This window comes from Odontesthes bonariensis, chromosome 21 (assembly GCF_027942865.1).
Source record: "Odontesthes bonariensis isolate fOdoBon6 chromosome 21, fOdoBon6.hap1, whole genome shotgun sequence".
Taxonomy (NCBI): domain Eukaryota; kingdom Metazoa; phylum Chordata; class Actinopteri; order Atheriniformes; family Atherinopsidae; genus Odontesthes; species Odontesthes bonariensis.
The window spans coordinates 23,280,112-23,305,150 of NC_134526.1; the positions used below are offsets into that span (position 1 = coordinate 23,280,112).

At 38.9% G+C, this 25,039-nt stretch overlaps 2 protein-coding genes across 5 annotated transcripts in view; one reads left to right on the forward strand and one right to left on the reverse strand.

Annotated features, from left to right (window-relative positions):
• The first annotated feature begins 868 nt into the window (after positions 1 to 868).
• Positions 869 to 2,830, forward strand: LOC142370707 (zinc finger MYM-type protein 1-like). Its single transcript, XM_075453138.1, has one exon. The coding sequence runs from the start codon at positions 869 to 871 to the stop codon at positions 2,828 to 2,830; it is 1,962 nt and encodes a 653-aa protein (XP_075309253.1).
• A 4,041-nt stretch (positions 2,831 to 6,871) lies between these two features.
• LOC142371740 (interferon-induced very large GTPase 1-like) overlaps positions 6,872 to 25,039 on the reverse strand; it is a 79,561-nt gene continuing 61,393 nt past the window's right edge. Inside the window, exons 1-9 of one of the 4 annotated variants that reach the window (XM_075454475.1) lie at positions 24,673 to 24,767; positions 23,811 to 23,894; positions 18,087 to 18,115; positions 17,717 to 17,825; positions 17,017 to 17,133; positions 16,046 to 16,083; positions 15,273 to 15,366; positions 14,727 to 14,764; positions 6,872 to 14,630 (exon numbers count right to left, since the gene is read on the reverse strand). In XM_075454475.1, the coding sequence (XP_075310590.1) occupies positions 9,759 to 14,630; positions 14,727 to 14,764; positions 15,273 to 15,366; positions 16,046 to 16,083; positions 17,017 to 17,133; positions 17,717 to 17,825; positions 18,087 to 18,115; positions 23,811 to 23,874 (5,361 nt within the window). In that variant the 5' untranslated portion in view covers positions 23,875 to 23,894; positions 24,673 to 24,767 and the 3' untranslated portion in view covers positions 6,872 to 9,758. Of the gene's footprint in view, positions 14,631 to 14,726; positions 14,765 to 15,272; positions 15,367 to 16,045; positions 16,084 to 17,016; positions 17,522 to 17,716; positions 17,826 to 18,086; positions 18,116 to 23,810; positions 23,895 to 24,672; positions 24,768 to 25,039 lie in introns of those variants that run through there. The other 3 variants (XM_075454473.1, XM_075454474.1, XM_075454472.1) reach the window with 3 other exon arrangements.

The following is a 25,039-nucleotide window of genomic DNA, read 5'->3' on the forward strand; positions in this document are numbered from 1 at the left end:
CTTGACATAAATATTCATATAAAATTCATTATTAAAACTAATGTGATAAGAACAGCAACGATATATCATCATTCTGAGCAATAGTGGCCTAATGTGAACAATAACCCCCCTCCCACCCTCAACCTGTCAGTTGAGCCAGTCCACCTATGGTGAAATGCATCAAGTTTTTTAAAAAGCGCGGTAAAAATAAAAAATAAAATGGATAGACATCAGTTGAGTGGTTGTGCGAAGAGAAAAATAAAAAAAGAGAAAGACTCCAAACGTTTAGCTGCAATTCAAAATGTTCCACTGTTAGATCGTTTCTTTCAAAAAACATCGACAACTGCTGTCACAACCAGCGCTGAAGTGGAAGCTAGTGGAATCAGCGATGCTAGTGAGGGAGATGGCCCTGCCACTGCCAGCACTAGCCGGGGAGATGCTACAATGCTACAAGGGATGCTGATATCACAGCCAGGGGTCGGTGGCGACGATGAGGATGATGGTCCCCTTCAGGAAGATGGGATCGAAGGAGAGGAGGAGGGATGTGAGGAGGATATGTGCAAAGCCACCTTAAGCCAGACACACCGTTGTGACGAGAAGGAAGAAGAGGATGTCATGGATGTCAACCCAGCGCAGCCGATGGATGCCTGTACCGATAGAACACTTTGCAACTGATCCTGCGCTATGGGGAGAGCTAACGGAGTGGAAAAAAGAACTGGCTATTGCTAACGGTCCCACCATCTACCACAACCGGGCGGCTAAATATGCAGCATCAGCACGGCACGACGGTAAGAAAACCAGGTTTCTTACAAACGATCTCTTCCAATGCCAGCTGCCAAACAAACAGTCAGTGTCTAGAAATTGGCTAATCTATTCCCCTTCAACCGGCATGGTGTACTGTTTTACGTGTAAATGCCTGGCCGGGCAGCAAAATGCTTTCACCGAGGGGTACAGTGACTGGAAACACCCGGACAGAGTCACAGCCCATGAGAAGAGCGCAAGCCACCGCGAGTGTCTGCTCGCACTTCTCAGGAGGTCACGGAATGCGGGTACAGTTGATGTTGTTCTCAGACAACAAAAAGAGGATGCGGCGAAATATTGGAGAGAGGTGTTGCGACGCATTGTGGCCGTGATTAAATTTTTAAGTGTGCGTGGTTTGGCATTCCGGGGAGACAACGAGCTGCTGGGGTCGTCTGGCAATGGCAATTACCTTGGGCTGATTGAACTACTGGCAGAGTTCGACCCATTTCTGAAAGATCATCTGGACAAGCATGGCCAGAAGGGAAGAGGACACGCGTCTTACCTGTCATCTACAGTGTGCGATGAGTTGATCTGCTTGATGAGCGAGAAAGTGAAGCGGAAGATAGCATCCAAAATTCAGCATGCAAAGTACTTCTCCATCATTACAGATTCAACACCCGACATGTCGCACACTGATCAGCTGACTTTCATCTTCAGGTGTGTGAGTGAAGGAGAAATACTTGAGCGGTTCATTGGCTTCGAGCCCATCTACAGCCACACAGGAGCGAGCCTCGCTGGGTGTGTCATGAAAATGATAGCCAATCTCGGCTTAGATCTTTCAAACTGCAGAGGCCAAAGTTACGATAACGCCAGCAATATGTCCGGGAAATACAATGGCCTCCAGGCTCACCTGAAAAAAATCAACCCCTTAATTCATTACGTACCCTGCGCAGCCCATTCCCTCAATCTCGTGGGGGTCAACAGCATTGAGGACAGCTGCCAAACTGCAAGGAATTACTTCGACTTTCTTCAGTCACTTTATGTGTTCTGTGCAAAGTCCACCCACCGCTGGGATAAGATGTTCCACAATACTGATGTGACGAGGACTCTAAAGCCACTTTCCAATACGAGGTGGACCTGCAGAGCGGATTCCACGAAGGCACTGCGAGAAAACTACAAGGCCATCAGAGAGGCTTTGGGGAGATTTTCGACCGACCCGGAGGAGAGGGGGGAAGCCAGGCGTGAGGCCTCATCACTATGCGCACATCTCGACAAGTTGGAGACAGCGGTCCTGACACATGTGTGGGATAAAATACTGGCAAGATTCAAGACCACCACAGAGGCGTTGCAAAACCCTAGCATCACACTGGACACCGCAGAACGCCTTTTGCAGTCACTGCGTGCATATGTGGCATCAGAGAGAGATGAGTTTGAAAAATACGAGAATGCTGCTCGTGACATTGAAGGAGTTAGTCATCTGTACAAGGAGGAGATTAAACGGGTCAAAAAAAGAAAACGTTTTCCAGATGAATCGGGAGACAGCGATGTCCTGCTTGGCCTGCACGGCAGCAGAAGATTCCAGGTGGAAACCTACTATGTGATCTTAGACAAGTTGCTGTCTTGTCTTGACAAACGCATCGGTGCATACACGGAGTTGAACGAATTGTTCAGTGTTTTGTTTAACATGGATACTGACTGTGATAACGTGCGTAAATGTGCTTCTACCCTCTCCACCGTGTATCCGGATGATCTAGACAAAGACTTCGGGGAAGACCTCATCCAATTGAAGACCTTCGTCCGAGAAGAGAAAAAACATTCTCCAGCAACACTGCTGCAGCTTCTTCACACACACGGACTCCAAAGCACCTTTCCAAACGTCTACGTGGGACTCAGACTCTTCTTAACCCTGCCCGTTACCAATGCAGAAGGCGAGAGGTCGTTCTCCCGGTTGAAGCGGGTGAAGAATGAACTGAGAACTACAATGACACAGAAGCGTCTCACAGCACTCTCACTGCTCACCATTGAATCGGAGTTGGTGAAAGAGTTGGACTTTAAGGATGTAGTCGACACCCTTTCTTGCGCAAAATCAAGAAAGAAGCAGCTCTGTTAAAGGTAAGAAAGCTTATTTATTTATCTCTGTTTTTTAGACGTCAATTGACGCGGTCAATTTACTGGTTTTCTTTGCCTGATTCCTGCCGACCATAACTTATGGTGCTCTGGGACGTCCCCCTGGATGATAAGAGTGTTGTTAGTGCTGCATAGGTGGATGCTCTTTGAATTGATAATATATTTCAATACAGACAAATGCTCTTCGAATTGATACACATTTTGAATCTGTACATTTTAATGTATGGATGCTGTTTGGATTGATAGTGAATTGAATTGATTGGTTTTAAATGGAGATATTTGAATAATCCTACATACTGTATATAGATGGATGCTGCTTTAATTGTTACTGATTTTGAATGAATACGTTTGAGAATGTAGCCTAGATGATTACTGTTATGTTGCTTCCTTATAGTGTAAGTAAACTATTTTGCCCGAGACACAACAGGGAGGACATGTTGCTGGTTCAGTCCTTTTATTCTGCTGTAGAACTCGTGGTTACAAAGTATGCCCCCAGTGGCGGTCTGCTATCTACTGGTGATAATTGATATGTCTAGGTTCATACAGGACAGATACTTTTTGAATTTATGCACATATGTAAATAATTGTACATCTGAATATGCTGTACTGGATGATATTTGAATTTATATTTCGAATTTTCAATTAATTTCAATATGCGTATCCTTGGTTGTTTTCAGTGCATTTGATGGGCTGGTGTAGCCTACTTAATTAAATTTCAATGAGGAATGTGTACTCTTGCTTATGTACATGCTACTATTTCAGCAAAGGTCAAAGTTTGTGAGTGCAGTAGGTTACTGAAGGCGCGCGCAAGGTGTGTGTATGTGTGTGGGGGGGTGGGGCACTTGAGGTTTAGTGCCCAGGGGCACCACATTGACTTAATACTGGCCTGCAACTGATTGCACGGCTTTAGTTGCAGTCATCGAGCGCCTGCCCAGGGCGAGACGTTTTATTTAAGCCATTTTCATATCAAACCATTTATTTTTTTTATTTCGGTGACATTACGAACTACAGGTGACATGGTATTAACAGCACTCGTAATTGCTTCCCATTTCTTCGCTTTAGCAGGCCCCGTAATTCCATTGCTGACACTGCTAAAAATGACAGATTTTCCTTTTTGGATCACTGAAAGCAGAACTTCAATCTAAGAGCCCGTAAAGTTGTTATTTCTGCACCTTGATGCTTTTCTCATGACTCGACACTCAACACATTTCCTGGCACAGGAGCGAGGAAGCCCAGCCTTATATGGTATAATTTAGGGCGTGGAGTATGCAAATCTACTATCCACGTGCACGTGAACTTAGATACGCACGAGTGTGATTCATCATTTACGCAGGTCGTTTACACACTTTTTCCGAAGTTAAGAGCACTTGTTGAATCTGACGTGGAGTGTTCATACGAGACCTTCTTACGAAAAAAGTAAGAGAAATTTAGAATAAAAATACGAAAATTTTCTTGCATGAGGCCCAATGTTTGTCAGATAAATCCTAATTTGTCTCCACCCACCCAAGAGCCCAAAAGTTCCAAAACACTTAAATAAATTCATTTTACTATTTCTATATATGTTAAAATCATCTTAGATGTGAGATATGTCTGAACATTTAAAAAAATACTAAAAATCATGACACTGTATAAAAAATGAAAATATGTTCTCACAACCAACTAAAAATCTCATCCAGCTACTTTAGCGACTTTTTGGCGATTTAATGTTAGCTCAGCTGTCTAAAAAGTAGGTAGCAGCACTACCCTTTTACATTATGAACCTAGCCATTGACACAGGTTTTCTGATGTCTGAAAATTTTTCAAAATGACACAAAATAATATGTAAGATCATGGCGTCATCTATCGACTTCTGGCCAGTTTTAAGAGCCAATAGCGACTTTTGCTGATTTTTTTTTGGCAACACTAAATACTTCACCTTGATAAGTATTCTTAAATCTTAGATTTACATCTTAGATGTAAAAAATGTCTGAACATTTTTCAAAATGACACAAAATAATAACTTATGTTATATAACTTATGTAATAACATATGTAAGATCATGGTGTCATCTAGCTACTTATAGACAGTTTTCAGAGAGTCACTAGCAACTTTCAGCGATTTTTTTTTTTTTTTTTTTCTTTTTTTTTTTTGATGCATTCCTCAAGAAACATTAATGGGACACAAAATGTTTATTTATTATTTATGTTTATGCATTTATTTCCAAGTACAGCAATACAGCAATGCTCTGTCAAAAATCGCATATTTTGGCAGCCATTTTGTTTTTCAAATTTAACTGTCAAAAACTCAAAATGCAGCTTGGGAACCGGTCTAGTTGAATTCAGCACACTTAAACTATGTTAGGTACATAGGTTCCCAACTTTTACTAAAAAATGCTTCTAACATTCACAAATATCAAAAATGTGTCTAGACTATTATCTTTTGCAAGAAATCTTATGCATTTTTCTCTATTTGTAGCTTTCTGAGTTGAATGGTACCCTTTTTTCACCAGCCAACAATAATAATATAAATTGTTATAATAATAACAAAAACTCAGAGGCTTGGCTCTAGGACACTGTACGAATGAACTCATTTCAAGGTAAGAGTGGGTCCCTGGGAAGAGAGGTTGAGTTAGTTCCCTCCAGGGTAAAAGGTAATCCAAGCAAAGGACCAGAACAGAGATTGAAAAACTGAAGACTCTCCTGTGACACGGGGGCTGGGGCTGTGGGGAATGGTGGCTGAGACAAAGCTGCAGCTGGCAATGGTGCACTTACCAAATGCTGTGGCACGGTACAGAGAAGCCAGAGATCATTTGGTTGGCATAAAGCAGCTCTGAGCAGTAAGTCTTCTGTGAACAAAGGTACAGATACTTTAAGCATAGATTTGGGCAAGAAAAAAGACTTGATTTTACTATGAAATGACCTGGTTGTACCACAAGGGTGAAAACAACGATCTGGCGATGAGCAGCCAGGCCCCTGATCAGCACAGGTGAGTGGAGTCAGTAATTAGAGTCACATCAGCTAACCATCCACCCTGCCCACAGGAGAGCAGGGGACCACATGAAAAATAAAATAAAAACAAAACTAACAGTAAATTACAGATCCTGACAAATCAGGCATAACAGCTGCCAAAAAAGTCTTTCACTAGACCCCTGAAAGTGTTCTGTGGTATCTCCCAAGGTGTTAACCAGATCCTTTAAGTCCTGTAAATTGAGAGGTGATGCTCACATGTCCAATGCTGGCACTTTCAGCTGTGGACAGGGGTCAGGATGGGCACCCTGACTGGTCTGAAGCTATGCAGCCCCAGGCACGACAAACTGCGATTCACTGTGTATTTCAACACCTATCAGAATTAGCATTAACCTCTTCAGCAATTTGAGCTACAGTAGCTTGTCTGTTGAATCAGACCACACAGTCTGGCCTTCACTCCCCACGTGCATTAATGAGCCTTGGTTAATCCTGGCCCTACTCAGCCAGTTCACCACTGTTCCTTCCTTGGACCACTTTTGATAGACCACTGCAGACCAGGAACACCCCACAAGAGCTGCAGTTTTGGAGATCCTCTGATCCAGTCATCTAGCCATAACAATTTGTCCCTTGTCAAACTCGTTTGCTAATTTTCCTGCTTGTAACGCATCAACTTGGAGGACAAAATATTCACAAAACATTCATGAAATTCACTTGCTGCCTAATGTATCCCACCCACTAACAAGTACCATGATGAAGAGATAATCAGTTATTCACTTCACCTGTCAGTGGGCATAATGTTATGTCTGATCGATGTATAAATGCATTTAAATCAAATAAAACAACTACACAACTAATCAAATCAACAAATGTAACTAAGCAGAAAACTAGTCTTTATCACTTCAGTGTTGGAATGTTTTCTCAGACTTGATGTTTCATGGGTTGACACGGCAGTACCAGAAGATATTATAAATAGTGTTCTCACTATTGAATTAGATAATCCTCGATATGGGCCACCATTCCTTCGATAAAGGAAAAAAAAGTCATTCATTAATGTTAATCAGTCTCACAGTGCTACTTCATGAGTTCTTGTTTTTATTGACTGAAATGACATAAAGAAGCGTTCAACAATGACTAATTACATATATATTAACTATTTATTGAATCATGAAACCAAAAACATGAACCTTAAAGTACAAACAGGAGAAATGTGTGGACAATGTATGATTGTATATGGAACACTTTATGGTTTGGAAAAGGGGCAAGAGAATGGAGAAATGTACCGGAATTGCTAAACCTTGGTCTTAATTTTAGTCACTATTTACGGTTAAAGTCTTTGGATTCATTTTTAACAGTGAATTCTCTCGACACCTTTGTACTGTCTGAAAAAGAGAAGAAGACAGTAGACCTTACTTTGATTGTCCCTTATCCCATTTAGTCAGCTATGAACTCTCTCGGGTCTGCTGTCTCTGGACCTTTCTTGGTAGTCAGCTGGTTGTGGGTGAATTTCTGTGGACCTTTAAGGCGCCTGGCAAGTTGTGGTAGGTCTCGCTTCTCCACTGGGGGGCTTCTCATTGCCAAGTAGATGGAGGTTTAATATCAAGACTTCACCATCAAAAATTACACAATTCTAGATCACCTGAGTGTGGGGGGTTGGTTTGTTTGTTTGAAGATATTGCTTTATTTGTCACATACCCAATCATACACAATGTACAATGTGAAGGGAAATTTTGTTTGGTCAAATAGCCAACTCTGGTGAGGTGAACTTCCCTTTTCAAAAAAACAAACAAAAAGTGTGACAGACATGTGGAGTGGAGAGATGTCACTCTTGCCTGTTTGCAAAACTGTTTCCGAGTTTGATTCCCGAAGGCGGGGCATGACGCAGGCTTAGGCTCAACTTTCAGCCAATAATATGCCTGACAACACAATGACGTTTGCCTCGGCGTGTAAAGTAGAAGTTTTAATTCTAGTGTTAAGAGTTTGGTAAAACAAAGAATCAATTTCTCCATTCTTTCGTCTTAACACACGTTTGTTCAGAGAGTCCTGAAAATGCCACACCTTATTAGGATATAAGAATAAAGACACGGAATAAATAAATAAAATATTCTGAACTAAAATAACATACGTTATAGTGTGGATCTCGAATAACTCTCAAATTCAGATGGCTATCTGTAAAGTTTCAACATATGAACAAAAACACAAACAATTTTATCTTCCTGTGTTTAACAGTGGAGCACAGAAAGAAACAACAGGGAATATCAGTTAGCAAATGTCTAATTATTTTAGGTACAGATCTCAGTGCTAAAGACCACTAGGGGGCAATGAGGCTCCATGGAAAAGTCAGTGATATTTCTAAATAATAATTTCTTCCTTCTTCTTATACCACGTACAACCTTGAGAAAGGTACCAAAATGGAGCTAGATGTCAATGAAACCTTAAAGAACTTGAACAAAGGTATGGAAAACATATTTACACAAAAAAAAACATAGAGAGTCCTCAAAATCGTCACCAAAGGACAAAGGTTTTGGTAAATAAGGTGATGTTTGTCTATTCCTGGTGTGGAAATCCCTCATCTGTATCTTTGAACCAATGTTACCACACAGGAATGTTGATGGGGCCTCCCAGAGATTAAGTTTCATATTAAATGCACCAACATATTTAACAGCTTTCATTTAAAAACAGGTTGAAACTATAAATTGCTTACCAGGCAGGTTTATTATGAGGATTCTTTAAGATTAGTCTTTGCTTCTCTATTATGTGACACAGAATCTATTCATTACATTAAAAAGAAAAATATCTTTTCAGAAAGAGATTTCTTTGGATTTAACTTTATTAAGTCAAAATATGCTGATTATTACATGGGCGATATATCATTTAAAAGGTATCAAGTACATAACTGCTGAATATAACATGAGAAAGAAGCCATTCATCAACTGAACAAAAAACTAAACATTCAGTGAACAAAACTTGATCAAAACAAAAGATTCACAAAAAAAGAAAAATAAACTTTAAAATGTTGAAATAAGAAGTTTGCTGCTGTGGGGCCAAATACTTTCTTACATGAAAGCTCACAAAAATGCCACAATTCAGAAATGCATGTTCTATTAAACTCTGTAATGAGACCAATACTATAAGAAACAAAATGTAAAAACTCCAACAAACTGTAGTTAACATGTCCTCTTTCAAATGAAGTAAATCAAACACTTGAGACACCAACTCCCAACATGACATCCTGCATTCTTTCCATTTCAACCTGGAGGGATGACATTCTGCTTCTTGAATTTTGTTCTATTTTCAAACTCAACTTTGATGACATGCTGATGAGATTAGAAAGATTTAATAAAAAATTAAACAATAAAAGAAATATACAGTAATAGTAAAAAAAAAAAAAAAAACAAGAGTCCAGTCACAGCCAACAGCCTGGTTTCATCAGAATCTGTCCATGTGATGAACTCAGAAATTCTCTTTTCATTTCTTCTTTAAATTGACTCCTGATGAATTTTCATAAAGAAAGTGAAAAACATTGTATGAACTAGAACTTCTTATTCTGATCTCTTAACCATGACTCAAAACCAAAAAGAACTTGGTACATATATTCATTCAGACGGGAAGAAAGAGATGAATGAATTCTAGAAAGCAAAATGAACTCTGCACACAGTCTGAACTTGCATAAAGCATGGATCTGTTATATTTAAGTGTCAGACCTTCACAAAAAAATCTTCATTCTGATCTGTGCCATCATTTTTATCATCATCTTAAAATGAATCACTGATAATCAGACGGACCACATGTTGAAGTTCCCTTCAAGCCATATCCACAGATCCTTACACATCACAATCTAGCATAACTAACTCTGTTTAGAACTGAATTAAACTCAACCAGATAATATGTGGTTTATTCTCGGCTTCATCCTGAATATTTCCATCTGCTTAATCGAAGGAGAAAGAGCTGCAATCTGCTGCAGTTTTATCACAATCTGCACATTTCATCCAGACTTTTAATAGCCTCTTTTTTAGTGTAGTTTCTCCATTCACTGGGAATTTCTCCTCTGCCCTGGAATTTCAAGTCATAGTGGTCTTCCAGTTCCTTTTGAAAGTGACAGACAAACCATTTCCAGTATGCCAGCATAGATGCATCCGCTGTAATGCTCCATGATGCAAACCTCTCCCCAGCAGTTGGATACTGTTTGTAAGGGACAGACTTCCTTGAGTCATGATTGGGGTAGAAACGTCTGTTACTTCCTACTAATGTGGTGCAGAAATCAATGACCAGATCCACTCTGTCTCTTACGTGGATTCCATTAACTGCAGAGGGTCGATGAAAAGGAACACTGTGTTTTTCAGGACTGTGATCCTTAAGGGTGTTGATGCAAACGGCTGCACAGAATGGACATCGTTCCCAGCAGCAGTTACACAGCTGATCAATGAGAATTTGGTCGGGCTTCTGCCTGCACTCCTGAACCATCTCCAGAGAGAGGCGGCTCATCTCTTTAACGATACACACAAGGCCTTTCTCTATCTCTTCTTTAAGAAAATCAAAATTGTTGATGTCTCTAAAGTTTTTACAACAAATGGTATCAAATGCCAGCTTGTTCTTCAATAAAGCAGAAAATTCCTTCATCCACATGTCTACATCTCCTGACTTCTTTTTGACTTTCTCCGTTGCTTCATATAAAGCTTGACTGGCGAGCTTGCTGATGTCGTCTGCGTTTTTCTTGAGTATCTTCAGTCCTTTGTCTTTGTGATCTGTGAACATGTATTTCTTTACTTCTTCTTTTATAAAAGCCTCTACTTGCCTTCTTGGATTTTGTATGTAGGTGATGTATCTACTGAACTCCGCTTTCTCTGCTAGAGACTTCAACACGTGTTTCTCCAGGTTCAACCTGTTCCCACTGAATGCTGGGTAATTGCACCTCATTTCTCCTGCGAGATCAACAGCAGTCATGTTGCAGACAGCCTCGTGGACAGAAACCTTCAGTTTTTCACAGATCATTTCTCCAAACACCACAGCAGATGAGTTACCTTTGCAATAGCTTCTGAAAATGTTGTAATACTCCTTTTTCTTGCTGTCCAAATATGTGAGAGCATCATTGTTGCGTTTGTATGTGTTGTGAGACTGTAGAAGCCAACTTGCTGTCCTGTCAAAAACATACAGTGAGAGATCAACTGTAAACTTTTTCTTAAATGTGAATTTCTTGCCTGATTCAAATTCTGTCACTTTCTTTTGAACATGTTTGGCCACTTCTTGCAGATAAGTTGAACTGTAGCCTCTTGTTGCAACAGGTTTGCTCTTGATGATCTCCAGGGATTGCTGTTCTACATCATTAATGAAGGATCTGATCTGCTCCTGTTCTTCATGTGGAAAAGGATTCCTGGATTCATTTTGTCCCACATTTTGTTGTGCTGGCGAGGCAATTCCTATCATTTGTTTGAAATAACCGAATGCAGATGCAATGACACCTTTGCCTTGTCTGCTTGTATCCTTGGTTTCCCTCTTACTTTCTTGATATTGTTGGCTTTCACTATCAAGTTCTTGGCACTTCTTTTGGGTTGTATAATCACAGTAATTCCCAACTTCTGACAGCTTTTTGTATCTCCCATTCCTTTTTGACTCATTGATGAGAGACCATTCAGTCCCAAGGTCTTGAAGGACAACTGACTGATCTTCTTCCATGTTGATGTCCTCAAAGGGTTTCGTATCTGAGGTTAATTCAGCAACCAAGTGACTCCAAACAGAGTCAAACTGTGCTTTGAGTTCTTCTTCATCTTTTACCACATCTTTTAATGTGTGTGCAAGTTCTTTGCTCTTTTGCAGCAGCTTGGTCTCAAACTCCACCTTCTTATTGTCCATCTTTTTACGAGCATTCTTCTGCTGAATAACTTCATCCAGTTTTCTTTTCACTCCTCTGAAATGCTCCTCGTGAAACTCCTTGATTTTGTTCTCAAATCGGCCCCGCCACTGAACCAGGATTTCTTTGTCACTGTGATCCTCAAAGTATGCCGTCATATTTTTCTGAATTTCCTCATATGTTTTGCTCATTTCTTTGGAAAGATAACTGAGCTCAACCTTGTCAAGTTGTCCCTTTTCAATTCTGGGATAAAGCTGGTTTTCAATGGTCAGCATCTCTTTCCTCAGGTCCCAGGTCCAGTTCCCATACTGGACCTCAAGTTTTCTGTACACTGCAATTTCTTGCGTGTTTTTGAAGCTGAAAACAAATTGTTCATTCATCAATGCCTTCCACAGGTCCTGAATTTTGCTGCTTAAATGGGACAAAGTGATCCCAGCAGACTTTGAGGCCTTAGATAGGATGGTTTTCTTCAGTTCTTGGACACTTTCACTGTAACCAGGATTTGGAGGTGCCATGGGTGGACTTCCCTCCCATAACTGGGCAAAGTATTTCACATCTTCTTGCACATCAAAAGCAATGACATCACTGAAGCACTCAACATCACACACCTCCTCTTTGGCAGCTAGTTGAGCCATCTTGTCCAGTTTTTCTTGCAACCGTCTCTTTCCATCCATGTTTTTCTCTGCAGCTGCGATATCTGTAACATTCTGGTGAACAAACACACAACTTGGAGAAAGCTTAACTTTCTTCATCCTCATGAAAGCCTGAACAACAATCTGCAGGACATCTTGCATGTCAGCTGGATTCTCACCAAAGATGTTGATCAATGTCATGTTTCCCAAGCCAACAACAAAAGTTGCCAGCTCGTTGTCATGGTGAAGAGTGGCGTTACCGGCCAACTCAAGAGCACGCAGTCCTTCAGTGTCAACTACTAGGACATAGTCAAACTGGAAACCTTTGAGTTCCTCTGACAGTTTGACCAGCTGCATGTAGGCACCTTTGGTGCACCTGCCAGCACTCACTGCAAACTGCAATCCAAACATGGCATTCAGCATGGTTGATTTTCCACTGCTTTGTACACCCAAAACTGACAACACAAACACTCTCTTGTCACCCAGTTTCTTGATGACTTCTTGTAAAAGACTAGAGATCCACATCAAAGGTACCTGACCAGCATCGCCATCCATCAGCTCCATCGGGTGTCCTGATATCATCAGATCTGCAGCCAGCTCAGGGTATTTAACCCAGTCAGCCTGTTTTCTGTGCGTTTGTTCCTTCTGAGATTTATGGGCTTCGTAGATCTGTCCCATTTCTCTAAAGATGTGCTCCAAGCCAAATGTTGCTGACTGCAGCTTTTTTGATAACTGTTCAAGCTCAGTTTGTTTGTCCTTTAGCAGAGCAGATTTGTCATGATTCTTCTTCAAAGTTAAAACCTCAGACCACGTTTCGTCATAGTTTTGGAGAATTGAAGAAAGATCATCTGTGGAGAGGCCATCTATTAGGATCTGAGTCCACTTAAGAAAGTATTCTTTGTCTGTTGGTGGCAAACCCACGAGGCTTTCAGTGAATGACTTCATCAGTTTACTGTTAGAAACAGCACATTGTTCCTGTCGAATGTCCATGAGTTGCTTTTCTTTCTGACCTTTTTCCTTCTCAATGTGACCTTTCAGGTGATACAGTTCTTTGTTTATTCTGCACCACTCATGCCAAAGTTGGCCTTGACAAGGAAGAAATTCATCTTTGATCTTGGAAACATCCATCCCCTGAATCAGTTTTACTATTTGCATTGCAGCAGATTTCCCTTCCTGGCAGTCTGTGCCATCTTCATCCACTCTGATTCCAGACACCTCGGCCATAGATTCAAGCTGGAAGGATTTATGAGGTGCAGACAAAATTTTTCTGATTATGTCTTTCAGCTCTTCAGAAACATCTGACTGGCTTCTGTCTTTCAGCCCCAGTTTGTATTTTTGTGCTTTCATCTGAGATGCACCACAGTCACTGTCAGCAATGAGAATAATTAGAGGCTTTGGAGACCTGTAAAGTGTTGATATGACTGCACTACTTCCATGGATTTTTTCCAGAGTTGGTACCAGAACAACAATGACAGAAGATTTTTCTGTAAGTATTTCACGCTGCTTTTCAGTTGATAGAGAATCTCCGTGAAGATTACAGAAGGAAATGCAGTCATTGAATGACTCATTGGGTGTTCCAGCAGGGCAGTACCAGGCTATCTCTGCCACACCATCCATCAAATGACGAGACTTGGTGCTACCTGGACAGTTTCTGTGGAAGAAGGCGCTGTGGCGGTTGTTGATCAAAGTGTTCATGAGCTGAGATTTAGACTGAGACAGTGAACCCAGGCGGAAAAATGACACCAGGGGTGTCTCAGCTTTGCAGATCGGCATGCTCTTCATGATTGGCTTGGAATCTTCTTTGCCTTGATTGGATGTTATCTTCCATGTTTTTGTTAGTTGCCTGAACGTCCACAGAGGACACTTAATGTCCATTGTGATGGGGTCAGGAACAAGTAAAGGTAAGGCATACTGGCACTGTGACACCTTTGTGATCATGTTTTGCTTCAGGAAGCTGTTTGAGCAGTGAAATACTGCCATTTGAACATCCATAGGGTGCACGTGAGCCTGTTTTGACTGATCAATGTCTACACTGGTTGCAAAGAGAGCATCTAAGTCACCATCATCTGCATCAACAGTGTCAGATGTTGGAAAAGACTCTGAATGGCTCACCTCAGAACCATCTTGCAGTACAGGGATATATCTCGCTCTGTGATCTAATGTCATTAACCTCTGAAGAAAAGTATGAGCCAGATCTTTTTCAAGTGTATCATTGCTCTGCCTCACAGGTGGACCTATTTTAAGAAAGTCTGCTGGGGACATCTTGTGTGGACATTTGTCCTGAAGGTGAAGTCTGCTGAGCAGCATTTCAGTTTCTTTATGCCGTTTCTTTCTGTTTTCTTCAGAAATGTCCCGTGTCTGCTGAAAATAATAAATTAATAATTTATATTTTACCGTCTATAAAAAAAACCCTAATAGATTATCCAAAAGATCATGTGAAATAATTAAGTGACTGACCTTTAATTCCTTTCCACTTATATCCATGTTGAAAGTACCTGCAGAAAAGAAATGATTTACCAGATTACCAGGACAGATCAGTGTGATGTGGAATTAGACAGTAATAGTAAAAAACTGTTGACACATCTATACTAAAATATGCTAAACTCGACCTAAAAGACCAACAGTGAACAACAACAACAAAAGAACTTTTAAACACAACTAGGTTTCATATCAAAGGGATATTCTTTATTCTTTCTTTCTTTTTTTTTTTCTTTTAATTAGATGGCATTTGGTACCCTCTCAGTTTGGAAAAGCAGGGAGGAAATCTATCAGGGGAACAGAGCTAACAGCTAATCAGAATAGGATCTTCAAAAGAGCTCATTTCTAACCGTCTGAAACAACTCAAACCGTAAAATTTCCTGTACTGGAGAAACTATCTTCACTACTTAATGCTTAATGCTAATAAGTGTTATTTCCCAGCACCGTTCTAGAATGTGGAATGTATAACAATAGTAGTTTGATCTTGTACCAATTGTACAATTCAAATCTTTCTGGAAATGCTACCTTTCTCCTTTGTTTCATGTGGAACAGATTTGATTTCAGACTGTCCTGGTGTGTTGTCGTCATTCTTCTCTGAGCGTTCAGCACCATCATGTTCCTGTAATGGATCACAGGAAGAAATGTACACATTTAACTTTACTTATGAAGAATGACTGTCAGGAATAATCACATCCGCAAAATAAAACAATTATTAGACAAGCAGTTAATATCGAAGTTCAGTACTTTGTTATTGCCTAGGCTAAAGAATAAAAGAGATTTGTAAATCTTTTTTTTTATATATATTCTTTCTGAAACAACATTTTTGGAATTGAGGTTACAGATGTGTGGCTGTTTAGTTCAGTAAATTGTGAAGAGTGCTTTTAGGTGAAGGTTAACAGAATTCCAAAGTAAGAAAGTTCTATTTACATCGCCAATAATTCTGAAATCTGGGCAAAATGTAAATTTTTGATGAAAGCATTAAAATAGACTTATACTCTACTAAGATTTCACCTCTGAACCAAATTCATCCCAATTTTAGCCAAGATGTCTGTGGACCTTAAAGATGTTTTTAAGACACATTTTCAGTTGAAAAAATAAATAAATAAAAAAGACTTGGTTTAAATCATCTAAACTGCAACATAAAATCAATTTATTCAATTGTGTCTGGAAACAATTAATTGGCAGTTTTTTTATATTGGGTTAACATACCAAAGATTAGCATAAAAGATTAAATAAAAGTCTGAAAAACACTGTGAACTAAAATTATATAAATGAATTCCTACATAAGTTAAACTTACCTTTGACTTGATTTCAGTGCCCGTCTTCATTTCTTCTGCTGCACGATGATGAAGGAAAAAAAGCTGATTGCATTAGTTCAATATTTGAAAAGTGACAATTCAAAGCGCAGCATCCTACAATCCACAAGTATCTGTTCTTCCTGAATTCATTTTACTCCATTTTATTATGATTTTGCTTCCTTGAAAAGTTGAGCTATTTGCAATACACAGGTCTGCATGTGGTGTGGTAGTTAGCAGATTAATAGTTGATTCTAAATTGTCCGTAGGAGAGAGCGTGCTCTGTGTGGCCCTGTGATGAACTTGCAACCTGCCCAGGTTATACCCCACCTCTCCCACAATGGTAGCTGGGATAGGCTCCAGTGAGCAGAACTCCCTTTAGTGTTGATCTTATCTTTTGTAATATTGCAAACATTTTACATGCTTAGAAGCTATGTGAATACAAAGGGCAAAATGTGGTATTTTTAAGCAGAAACTGTGCATTGAAACATGTTAATTCTTCAGTGCTTCTCCATTTTTTTGTGTGTCACAGTGTCACAGTATTAATCTATACTCATGCTAATAGAATTGTCAAATGATATATGTATTTTGGCCATCAGGAAAACCAGATTCACTTAAAAGTTGCTACGACATTGTGAATGAAGTGGATGCTGTAAACTTTGTGCCTGGTTCTGTTTCTTACAACTTAATAGGATTTTTTATTCAAAGCTCAAAATTTGACTGGCAGAGTATTGATGGAACCCTGCAGCTGATTAAAAGCAGGCCTGCTTGTTTGTGATCCAGGTTAATTTGTGTTAGTCTTGGTAGATTGTTTTGGTCATTTCTGAAGTCAGATAACTGCATTTATATTAACAGATAAGCACAATATTATTTGATCCCACACATTACTGGACACACCCATTAGGCATTTTTTTCTGTATTTTGTTCAACTTGGTAGAAAGTAAATCAAAGTTCTGTCCACACTGGAATCTTACCTGTTGTCACTCTTTCCTCTTTGTGGTTTTTGGGATCCAGCTGTTCTTTCTGCTCTTCAACATTTTCAAAAATCTGTCTGTTGTAGCATTGTGGGTTGTTTTCAGAGACCATGAGATCTATTTTTTCCAAAAGAGCAATTATCTTGTTTTCATCCATCATACGTCTTGTACATGTGTGGTATCTTTTTTCAGAAAAACTGCTCTCAGCTTTCAGGTCTGCCAGTGCACTTTCACAGCTTTCATCTGACTTGTGAATCACAACTGTCATTACATAAGAAAGATTTCCTTTGCCAAAACCTTTTTCTAACCACTGTATTCCTGACCTGTATTGGCTGCTGTGAAGGCCGTTTGGCAGCAGTAAGATAAAGGCATGGACTGCCTGAATGGATGGGATTTGGTCAGCATTTGGAAGACCAAGCATGTTAATAACACAGATGTGCTGACCACACAAATCATACAGTTTGGATGAAAACTGCTCCATGTTTGTTTGCTTGTCATGGTCAATTAAGATATTTTTTTATCCAATCTCAATAGAGTTGGTGTCACCAATTAACACAAGTTTGAGTTTGGGTATTACTGAAAAAGAAAAGGAAAAAAAAGAGCTTCGGTAGTTAATCCACAGAGTTCATTATAATCTGCTGAGACAGCCCAAGTATGAGTTGTAAAATAAGCCTTCCAACCAATCATCCTAAAGTATTACCTTTCTCATCGCTTGCCTCAGATGCAGTTTTGGTTTCAGCCTCCCCTTCTGTGCTACTTTCACTCTTTCCTGAGTCCTGAGCATCATGAGGATCATTCACTGGATCACTCTAAGAAAAATGGGATTTTATTTGTTGATTAGTTTCAGTTTTGAACAAATTGGGAATATGATGTGTAAAATAGAAGCACAGTCAAACAACAAATAATCACATGGAAATGTATTTTTTAAAAATTCAGGATTGCACATGTATGTTGTGCAATAATCCTGACCTGATAGAGAAGAAGTCATCACTTAAAAGCTATGGAAATATTTTGTGTTGTAAAACTGCTGTAAGGATATCTAAAAGAGGGAGAAAATATCTTGTTCTCACCTTGGTGTCATCATTACTCTCCAGGTGGACTGCAGGGCCATAAAAGAAAGCAAAGTACACATAGGATTAGTCTAATATTTGAAAAGTGACAATTCAAAGCGCAGCATCCTACAATCAGTGCATCTACAAGTATCTGTTCTTTAATTCCACAACTCTCAACCTCCCCGCATAACACTCATCCCACACATTTCTGTTGATACAAGTCAGCACAAAATATAATATATATATAATATAATTTATTTATCCTGAATTATTTTTATTACATTTCATTCTTATTTTGCTACCTTGAAAAGTTGAGCTATTTGTAATACACATTTCACTGCTGGTGTACGTGCACAGCTGCAGGGGACAAATAAAGATTCTGGATTCTTCTTGATAAAGTTTCTTGAGTATGACATCTGCTCTGATGTGGAAACAGTGTTTCCTTTCATGCCCTGTAGGGGGCAGTAGTGCATAGGGCACCATTATGAGTCATATTTAGGGGAATCAACAAATGACACATGATTCCTAATAACTGGAAGACATATTGGGGGAAAGTGCTTTAGAAATTAAGATTTTCTCCTTTTTCGTTCACCCAACCACAGTACATAGTTACAGTTACAAAGACTATAAATTAGAATTAAAAATTATTGTAATTAGAATTGGCCTCATAGTCCATAACTAGTTAGCTTCTTGTAATGTTAGATTGGATGTGGTGTGCATTGTTGGAGGAATATGAAACCCTTGCAGTTCCAGGATGTTGATTACACTTTGCATCAAGTCGTGATAAAATATCAGACAAAACAAAATATATAATTTGTTTATTCTCCAAGAGGAGCTTTCTGCCCGTACATGATCACAGCAAAAAACATCCAAAATTATTTGGGGAAGGTTAAAGTGAGATTGCTGTTTTATCCCCACAATTAGACAGGTCTGCATGTGGTGTGGTATGTAGCAGTCACAGTGCCGTGTGGATTAAGAGGCTTTGAAGCCTCTGACACACCAACATTCCTATCGGGGGAATGTTTACCAATGTGGATAAAACCCAGATCTGCAATTCTTCTCCACCAAGGAAAAAGAGACAGAAACTGGCTAATTTACAACAACCTTCGGCCCTTTAAAAGCTTTTGGGAATGGAAAAATAGCAACAGACGCTTGCCATAAAATTGGAATAAAACTCGAATGAACACAGAATCTTTCTGTTGGAGAAGTTGGAGACTTACTATCTTATCTTGACCATAAATCGAAGTTGACACCTTAAACCCCTCTTCCACCAGAGAAAGAGACCAGATGGCTACACACGAACTGAGAATACTCACTAAAGACTCAATTTTAGTCGAATCTTAAACTGTATTAAATATGTTTGATTACCATATACAATTTCTTTCAGGTTTCCAGCTTGATCACAAGACGCATATAGAGACAATTTGTACGATTCTGGCTTAAATATTAACAAAGAACTGATCGTGGTGGAAAATGCCCAACCTGCCTGATGGAACCACATTGCCCCCTAGTGGTCTGCAGTGTTGATTAGTTGAACATTTAAATCCCAGAGGACTCAGTAAAATGGACGAGATATATGCAACAATTTAACTTTTAACGATGTCCCTTCGGTATCTATTTGTTATTTATTTGGCATCGCCATTGTTAACAGAAAATTAACATTGTGTGGTTCCCAGTGATGCCAGTAACGCGTTAATTAGTAACGCGTTACTGTAGTCGGACTACTTTTTTCAGTAACGAGTAGTCTAACGCAACTACTATTTCAAAACTAGTAGTCAGATTGAAGTTACTTATCTAAAACATCGTGCGTTACTATTTCTGCATTTCAGGGGAACATATATTTGACTTTTGTCAACATATATTCACGATTATTACAACCATACATTTGTATTGAAATAATTTGGGATAATTTTGTTTTCTTATGAGTTATATCAGTGTCCGCGACGGGAGCGGGGTTCGCCTGAAGTCACTCGTTATTTTACATGATCTGTCCCACTAAAATGTTGAACACCAGCGATATCATTTGTTACATTTTACTCACTTTCCCTAATCATTTTAAATAAATACACCAATCTAAACCACAGTTTTCATCAGTGCCTGTCACAGACGATAGTTGATAGGTTTAGCCATTCGTGCTAACTTTATAACATATAGCCTACGTTTCAGGCAGTGCTATGGAGAGGGCTAGCTAGCTGTTTATCTTACCTGATCGCAATTGATGACTCAAAGATGACTTGTTAACGTCTTTGTACTGTATTACATCTTCTACGATATCTGAATGAGTGTACGGATGTTTATCTATATGTATACTTCGTCAGGTGTAGCTTTGGGTAATCCAGTAACAGCTGCAGTTGTAGGCGACTAGCATACAAACATTTCTGCAAAGCGACGGGTCTGACGATCAATCAGGTTTGTTTAAACTTTTATTGGTCAACGAGTAGATACAGCAAGATAAACGTGACATTTTTCGGTCAAAAACTTGACTGTCATACTGGCTTGGGCCCATAATTATCAGCAGGTTACGTGTTATGACCGTCCGTTTGTCTTTGTTTTTTTATACTGTTTTTGTTTCATAAAACCACTTCTTGCTGCTCTAATGTTAGACAACTACAGGTTCAAGGGATGTTCAATATAGGTATTATGTATTACTTTTTTTCGTAAGAGGTTTTTTATATTTTAAGTAAAGTCAAGAAAGACTGTCTTATTTTTTTTTTATTTAAAAAACATGTAAGCCTATTTCAAGAAAAAGTTTGCAAATGCCAGTGTCATTTTTGATGTTCCGGTTAAAATACATGTCAATAAAGTGAGTATTGGCAGAACTGGTAGTCATTTTCATGTTATAGGGGCGGGGGATAAGCCTCTGCTGAAAGTAACTAAAAGTAATCTAACTTAGTTACTTTTGAAAGCAAGTAGTCAGTAACTTAACTAAGTTACTTTTTAAAGAAGTAGTCAGTAGTCAGTAGTCGGATTACTGTTTCAAAGTAACTATGGCAACACTGGTGGTTCCCCTATTCATATGTCATGACTCTACAGATATTCATCTGAATTTTGAAACTCATAATTGTCTGTATTATGTTGTGTGTTATTTTGATGTCTTTATATCACAAGTCTATGTTATATCTTTAATCTGCATATCTTAACAAGTTGTGGTGTTTTCAGAATCACCGAGACAAATGTTCTATGAGACGGAGTAATGGAGAAATAAGAATTTCTTTGTCTCATCCAGAAATCCCCCATAAAAGCTGAGTAGATCGGCTTACAGAGACACACAGGCAGACATCACCACAGTCCAGGCATATCATTGGCTGAAAGAGTAGTGTAAGCTTACGTCATGCCCCGCCTCCGAGAGTCAAACCGCGGACCCCGCGAAAACACACTCAGTTTCAACGCAGTTTTTCAACACAGAGTTTCAGAACAGAGAACACAGTTGCTCAGAGAGATTTGGAGATGACTTAAGAAGAAAAGAAGAGCTCACCAGAGTTTGGGAGTTTCCCGAGTCTCAGGAGAGAGCGGAAAGACGAGAGGATGAGCGATGCAGAAGACGACAGGAAGAAGCCCTCCATGAACCAAGGGAGACCCCGGAGACGAGAAAGAAAGACCCGAACAAAGATAGGAACAGGATGAAGTTTTCCTACCAAGAAAGCCAACTCCAAGCAACCTTTTATTAATCTTCTGTGAACTTAAGTTCGCTTCATCAGAGAAAGCAGCAACGGACCAACTCTGACACTCGGAGGATTTGATCATCTAACATCACAGCCCTCGGCACCATCGTTCCCGTTTCCCGGTGAAGAGAAGCAACTACAAAGTCCGCTTAAACCAGCCACAACCAGGCCCTGAGAGCAGAACCCAGAGGGAATCCACTCGGGCTGCGTGGCTACCTGCTGTGTTCCGATCTGACAAAAAGGGAACTTCAGTACAGTAAGACCGACCCGTTTTCACCTTAAAGTGGGTTTGATGGATGTCTCGAGGTTTTCACAGAATGATAAATGAATCCAAAATGTCAGTGTTTAGCGTCAAATAATCAGCCAACCTGAACTATTTGAATGAATCCAGTATCTCTCCATTCCCATATTTTATTTTCCATTCACTAAGTGTTTTATATAATCACCCATATTCAATGCATCTCCTGTTTGTTTAAGGTTCATGTCCTTGGTCATACCATTTTAATAAATAGTTCATATATCTATATATATATGTTATAATCACAGATTGTGTCGTATGCATTCTTTACGTAATGTCTGTCCAACCAAACGAGAACTTTCACGAAAGTCGCGAGATATGAGACTGATTATTAATTGATTATTAATTGATTATTAAATTGATTATTAATTTAACATACCAGGATCGTAAGATTTTAACAGTTTCCCTCCCTGCTGTAACTTAAAACAAGTTAAAATAAAGGAGGTGGTGCCCTTATATTCGAGGTTTAAGGTTTATTGAGACTGTGCAGGACATCTTATAAATCCTTATATTTAATACATATATAAATACCCAATAACGCTACATGTAGTTAGCAGATTGATAGTTGAATCTAAATTGTTTGTAGGAGAGAGCGTGCAATGGTAGCTGGGATAAGCTCCAGTGAGCAGAACTCCCTTTAGTGTTGATCTTATCTTTTGTAACATTGCAAACATTTTACATGCTTAGAAGCTATGTGAATACAAAGGGCATAATGTCGTATTTTTAAGCAGAAACTGTGCGTTGAAACATGTTAATTTGTCAGTGCTCCTCAATTTTTTTTGTTTTTTCCTCATTTGCAGCAATACGTGTCACAGTATTAATCTATACTCATGCTAATATAATTGTGAAATGATGTGTGTGTATTTTGGTCATCAGGACACCAAATTCACTTAGAAGTGACAACAACATTGTGAATGAAGTGGATGCTGTAAACTTTTTGCCTGGTTCTGTTACTTACAACTTTAAAGGATTTTCAATTCAAAGCTCAAAATTTGGGATCCAGGTGTTCTTTCTGCTCTTCAACATTTTCAAAAATCTGTCTGCTGTAGCATTGTGGGTTGTTTTCAGAGACCATGGCATCTATTTTTTCCAGAAGAGAAATGATCTCGTTTTCATCCACCATACGTCTTGTACATGTGTGGTATCTTTTTTCAGAAAAACTACTCTCAGCTTTCAGGTCTGCCAGTGCACTTTCACAGCTTTCATCTGACTTGTGAGTCACAACTGTCATTACATAAGAAAGATTTCCTTTGCCGAAACCTTTCTCTAACCACTGTATTCCTGACCTGTATTGGCTGCTGTGAAGGCCGTTTGGCAGCAGTAAGATAAAGGCATGGACTGCCTGAATGGATGAGAATTCATCAGTGTTTGAAAGACCAAGTACATTAATAAAACAGATTTGCTGACCACACAAATCATACAGTTTGGATGAAAACTGCTCCATGTTTTTCTACTTTTCATGGTCAAGTAAAATGTTCTTTGAGCCAATGTCAATGGAGTTGGTGTCACCAATTAAAATGACCCTGAGCTCAGGCATCGTTGAATGCAGGGAATGTTCTTCCTCTTAAGATTCAAAGCCGATGTACTTTTGCACATATGTTTGTTTTTATATTTTCTGATGCATCCATTAACATTAACTACTGTTTTATTCAAGTCACATGGTTTCAGGGAAAACGAGCTGTATTTATTTTACTTTCCCTTTTCTCATTTAAAAAAAAAGAAAAAACTGCATTTCATTGCCCAAACAGTGGGAGGAGTTTAAAAAAGCAAGCTATACCTTACCTTTGTCATTTGTCACAGAAGTAACAGATTTGGTTTCAGATTCTCCCTCTTTGTTCTCCTCCATCTTATCTGCTCTTCATACAACTGCAGAAATAAAAAATACATTTTACAAAACTTTTTAATGCTTCAACATTAAGATCAATATCAACATTCACAGTATTTTGTGTGATATTGTAATGAGGTAATGATCATTTAGAAATATAAAGTCCATTTGAAAACCACTGAAATTTCCTTCTTCCTGGTTTATTTAGCATTACATACCGAGGAAGTATGTCACGCTCATATAGTTTATGGGTGTGACATTAAAAGTTCTTTTAAAATATTTACATTGTATTCAAAGGAACTGCCATAAAATACATGTGGTGTGTTCTGTGTGTTTGTCCAAAAAAGATGATCATGATCAGGGCAGACGGCCCAAATGTTTCAAAAAGTCCAATTAAGAAAAAATACAACTTTATGTTTATCAACTTGCACTGAGACATCCCATTTAGGCTATGAGACACATAATGAATGTAATTAGTGGAATAAAACATATATAGAAGTATATCAATAATTTGCCTCTCATTATAAGTTAAATGTGTATAAACTAATTGTTAAATCAATCTGAATCCTATTCTTACGTTATCTTGGTCTGTAAAAGTAGTTTTCCTGTATGATGCACGGCATCAAATGCTTTCTCTAAAAATCACATGACATTCACTCTAAATGAACAGACAAAAGACCACAGCAAATGTGCGTCTGGGAACAGGAATCATATCAATACAAATCACAAGCAAGACTTAAAATGAACATTTGGTTTGCAACACAAACTGCACACACTCCAAAATCTATCTGAAAGAAAAAACAGAATATTGTTACTCACCTTGCATAATATGTGTGTGTGGTTTTCTTTTTTGTCTTGGCTCTATCTTCCCTTCTCAAGTTCTGCTTCTCAAATTCCTGTCAGTACCTTTATGTAACATGAGACCAGAAGATTGCTGTTTTAATACTTGTTCAACCGGCTTATAGCTTGCTTTTTTTAAACTCCTCCCGCTGTTTGGGCAATGAATAGGAAATAAAATGCACTTTTTTCTTTTTTTAAATGAGAAAAGTGAAAGTAAAATAAATACAGCTCTTTTTCCCTGAAACCATGTGACTTGAATAAAACAGTAGTTAATGTTACTGGATGCATCAGAAAATATAAAAACAAACATATGTGAAAAAGTATATCGGCTTTGAATCTTAAGAGG

What these genes read in the sequence shown, in the direction of transcription:
- LOC142370707 (XM_075453138.1), top strand. Translation starts at nt 869, where the DNA reads ATGGTGTACTGTTTTACGTGTAAATGCCTGGCCGGGCAGCAAAATGCT.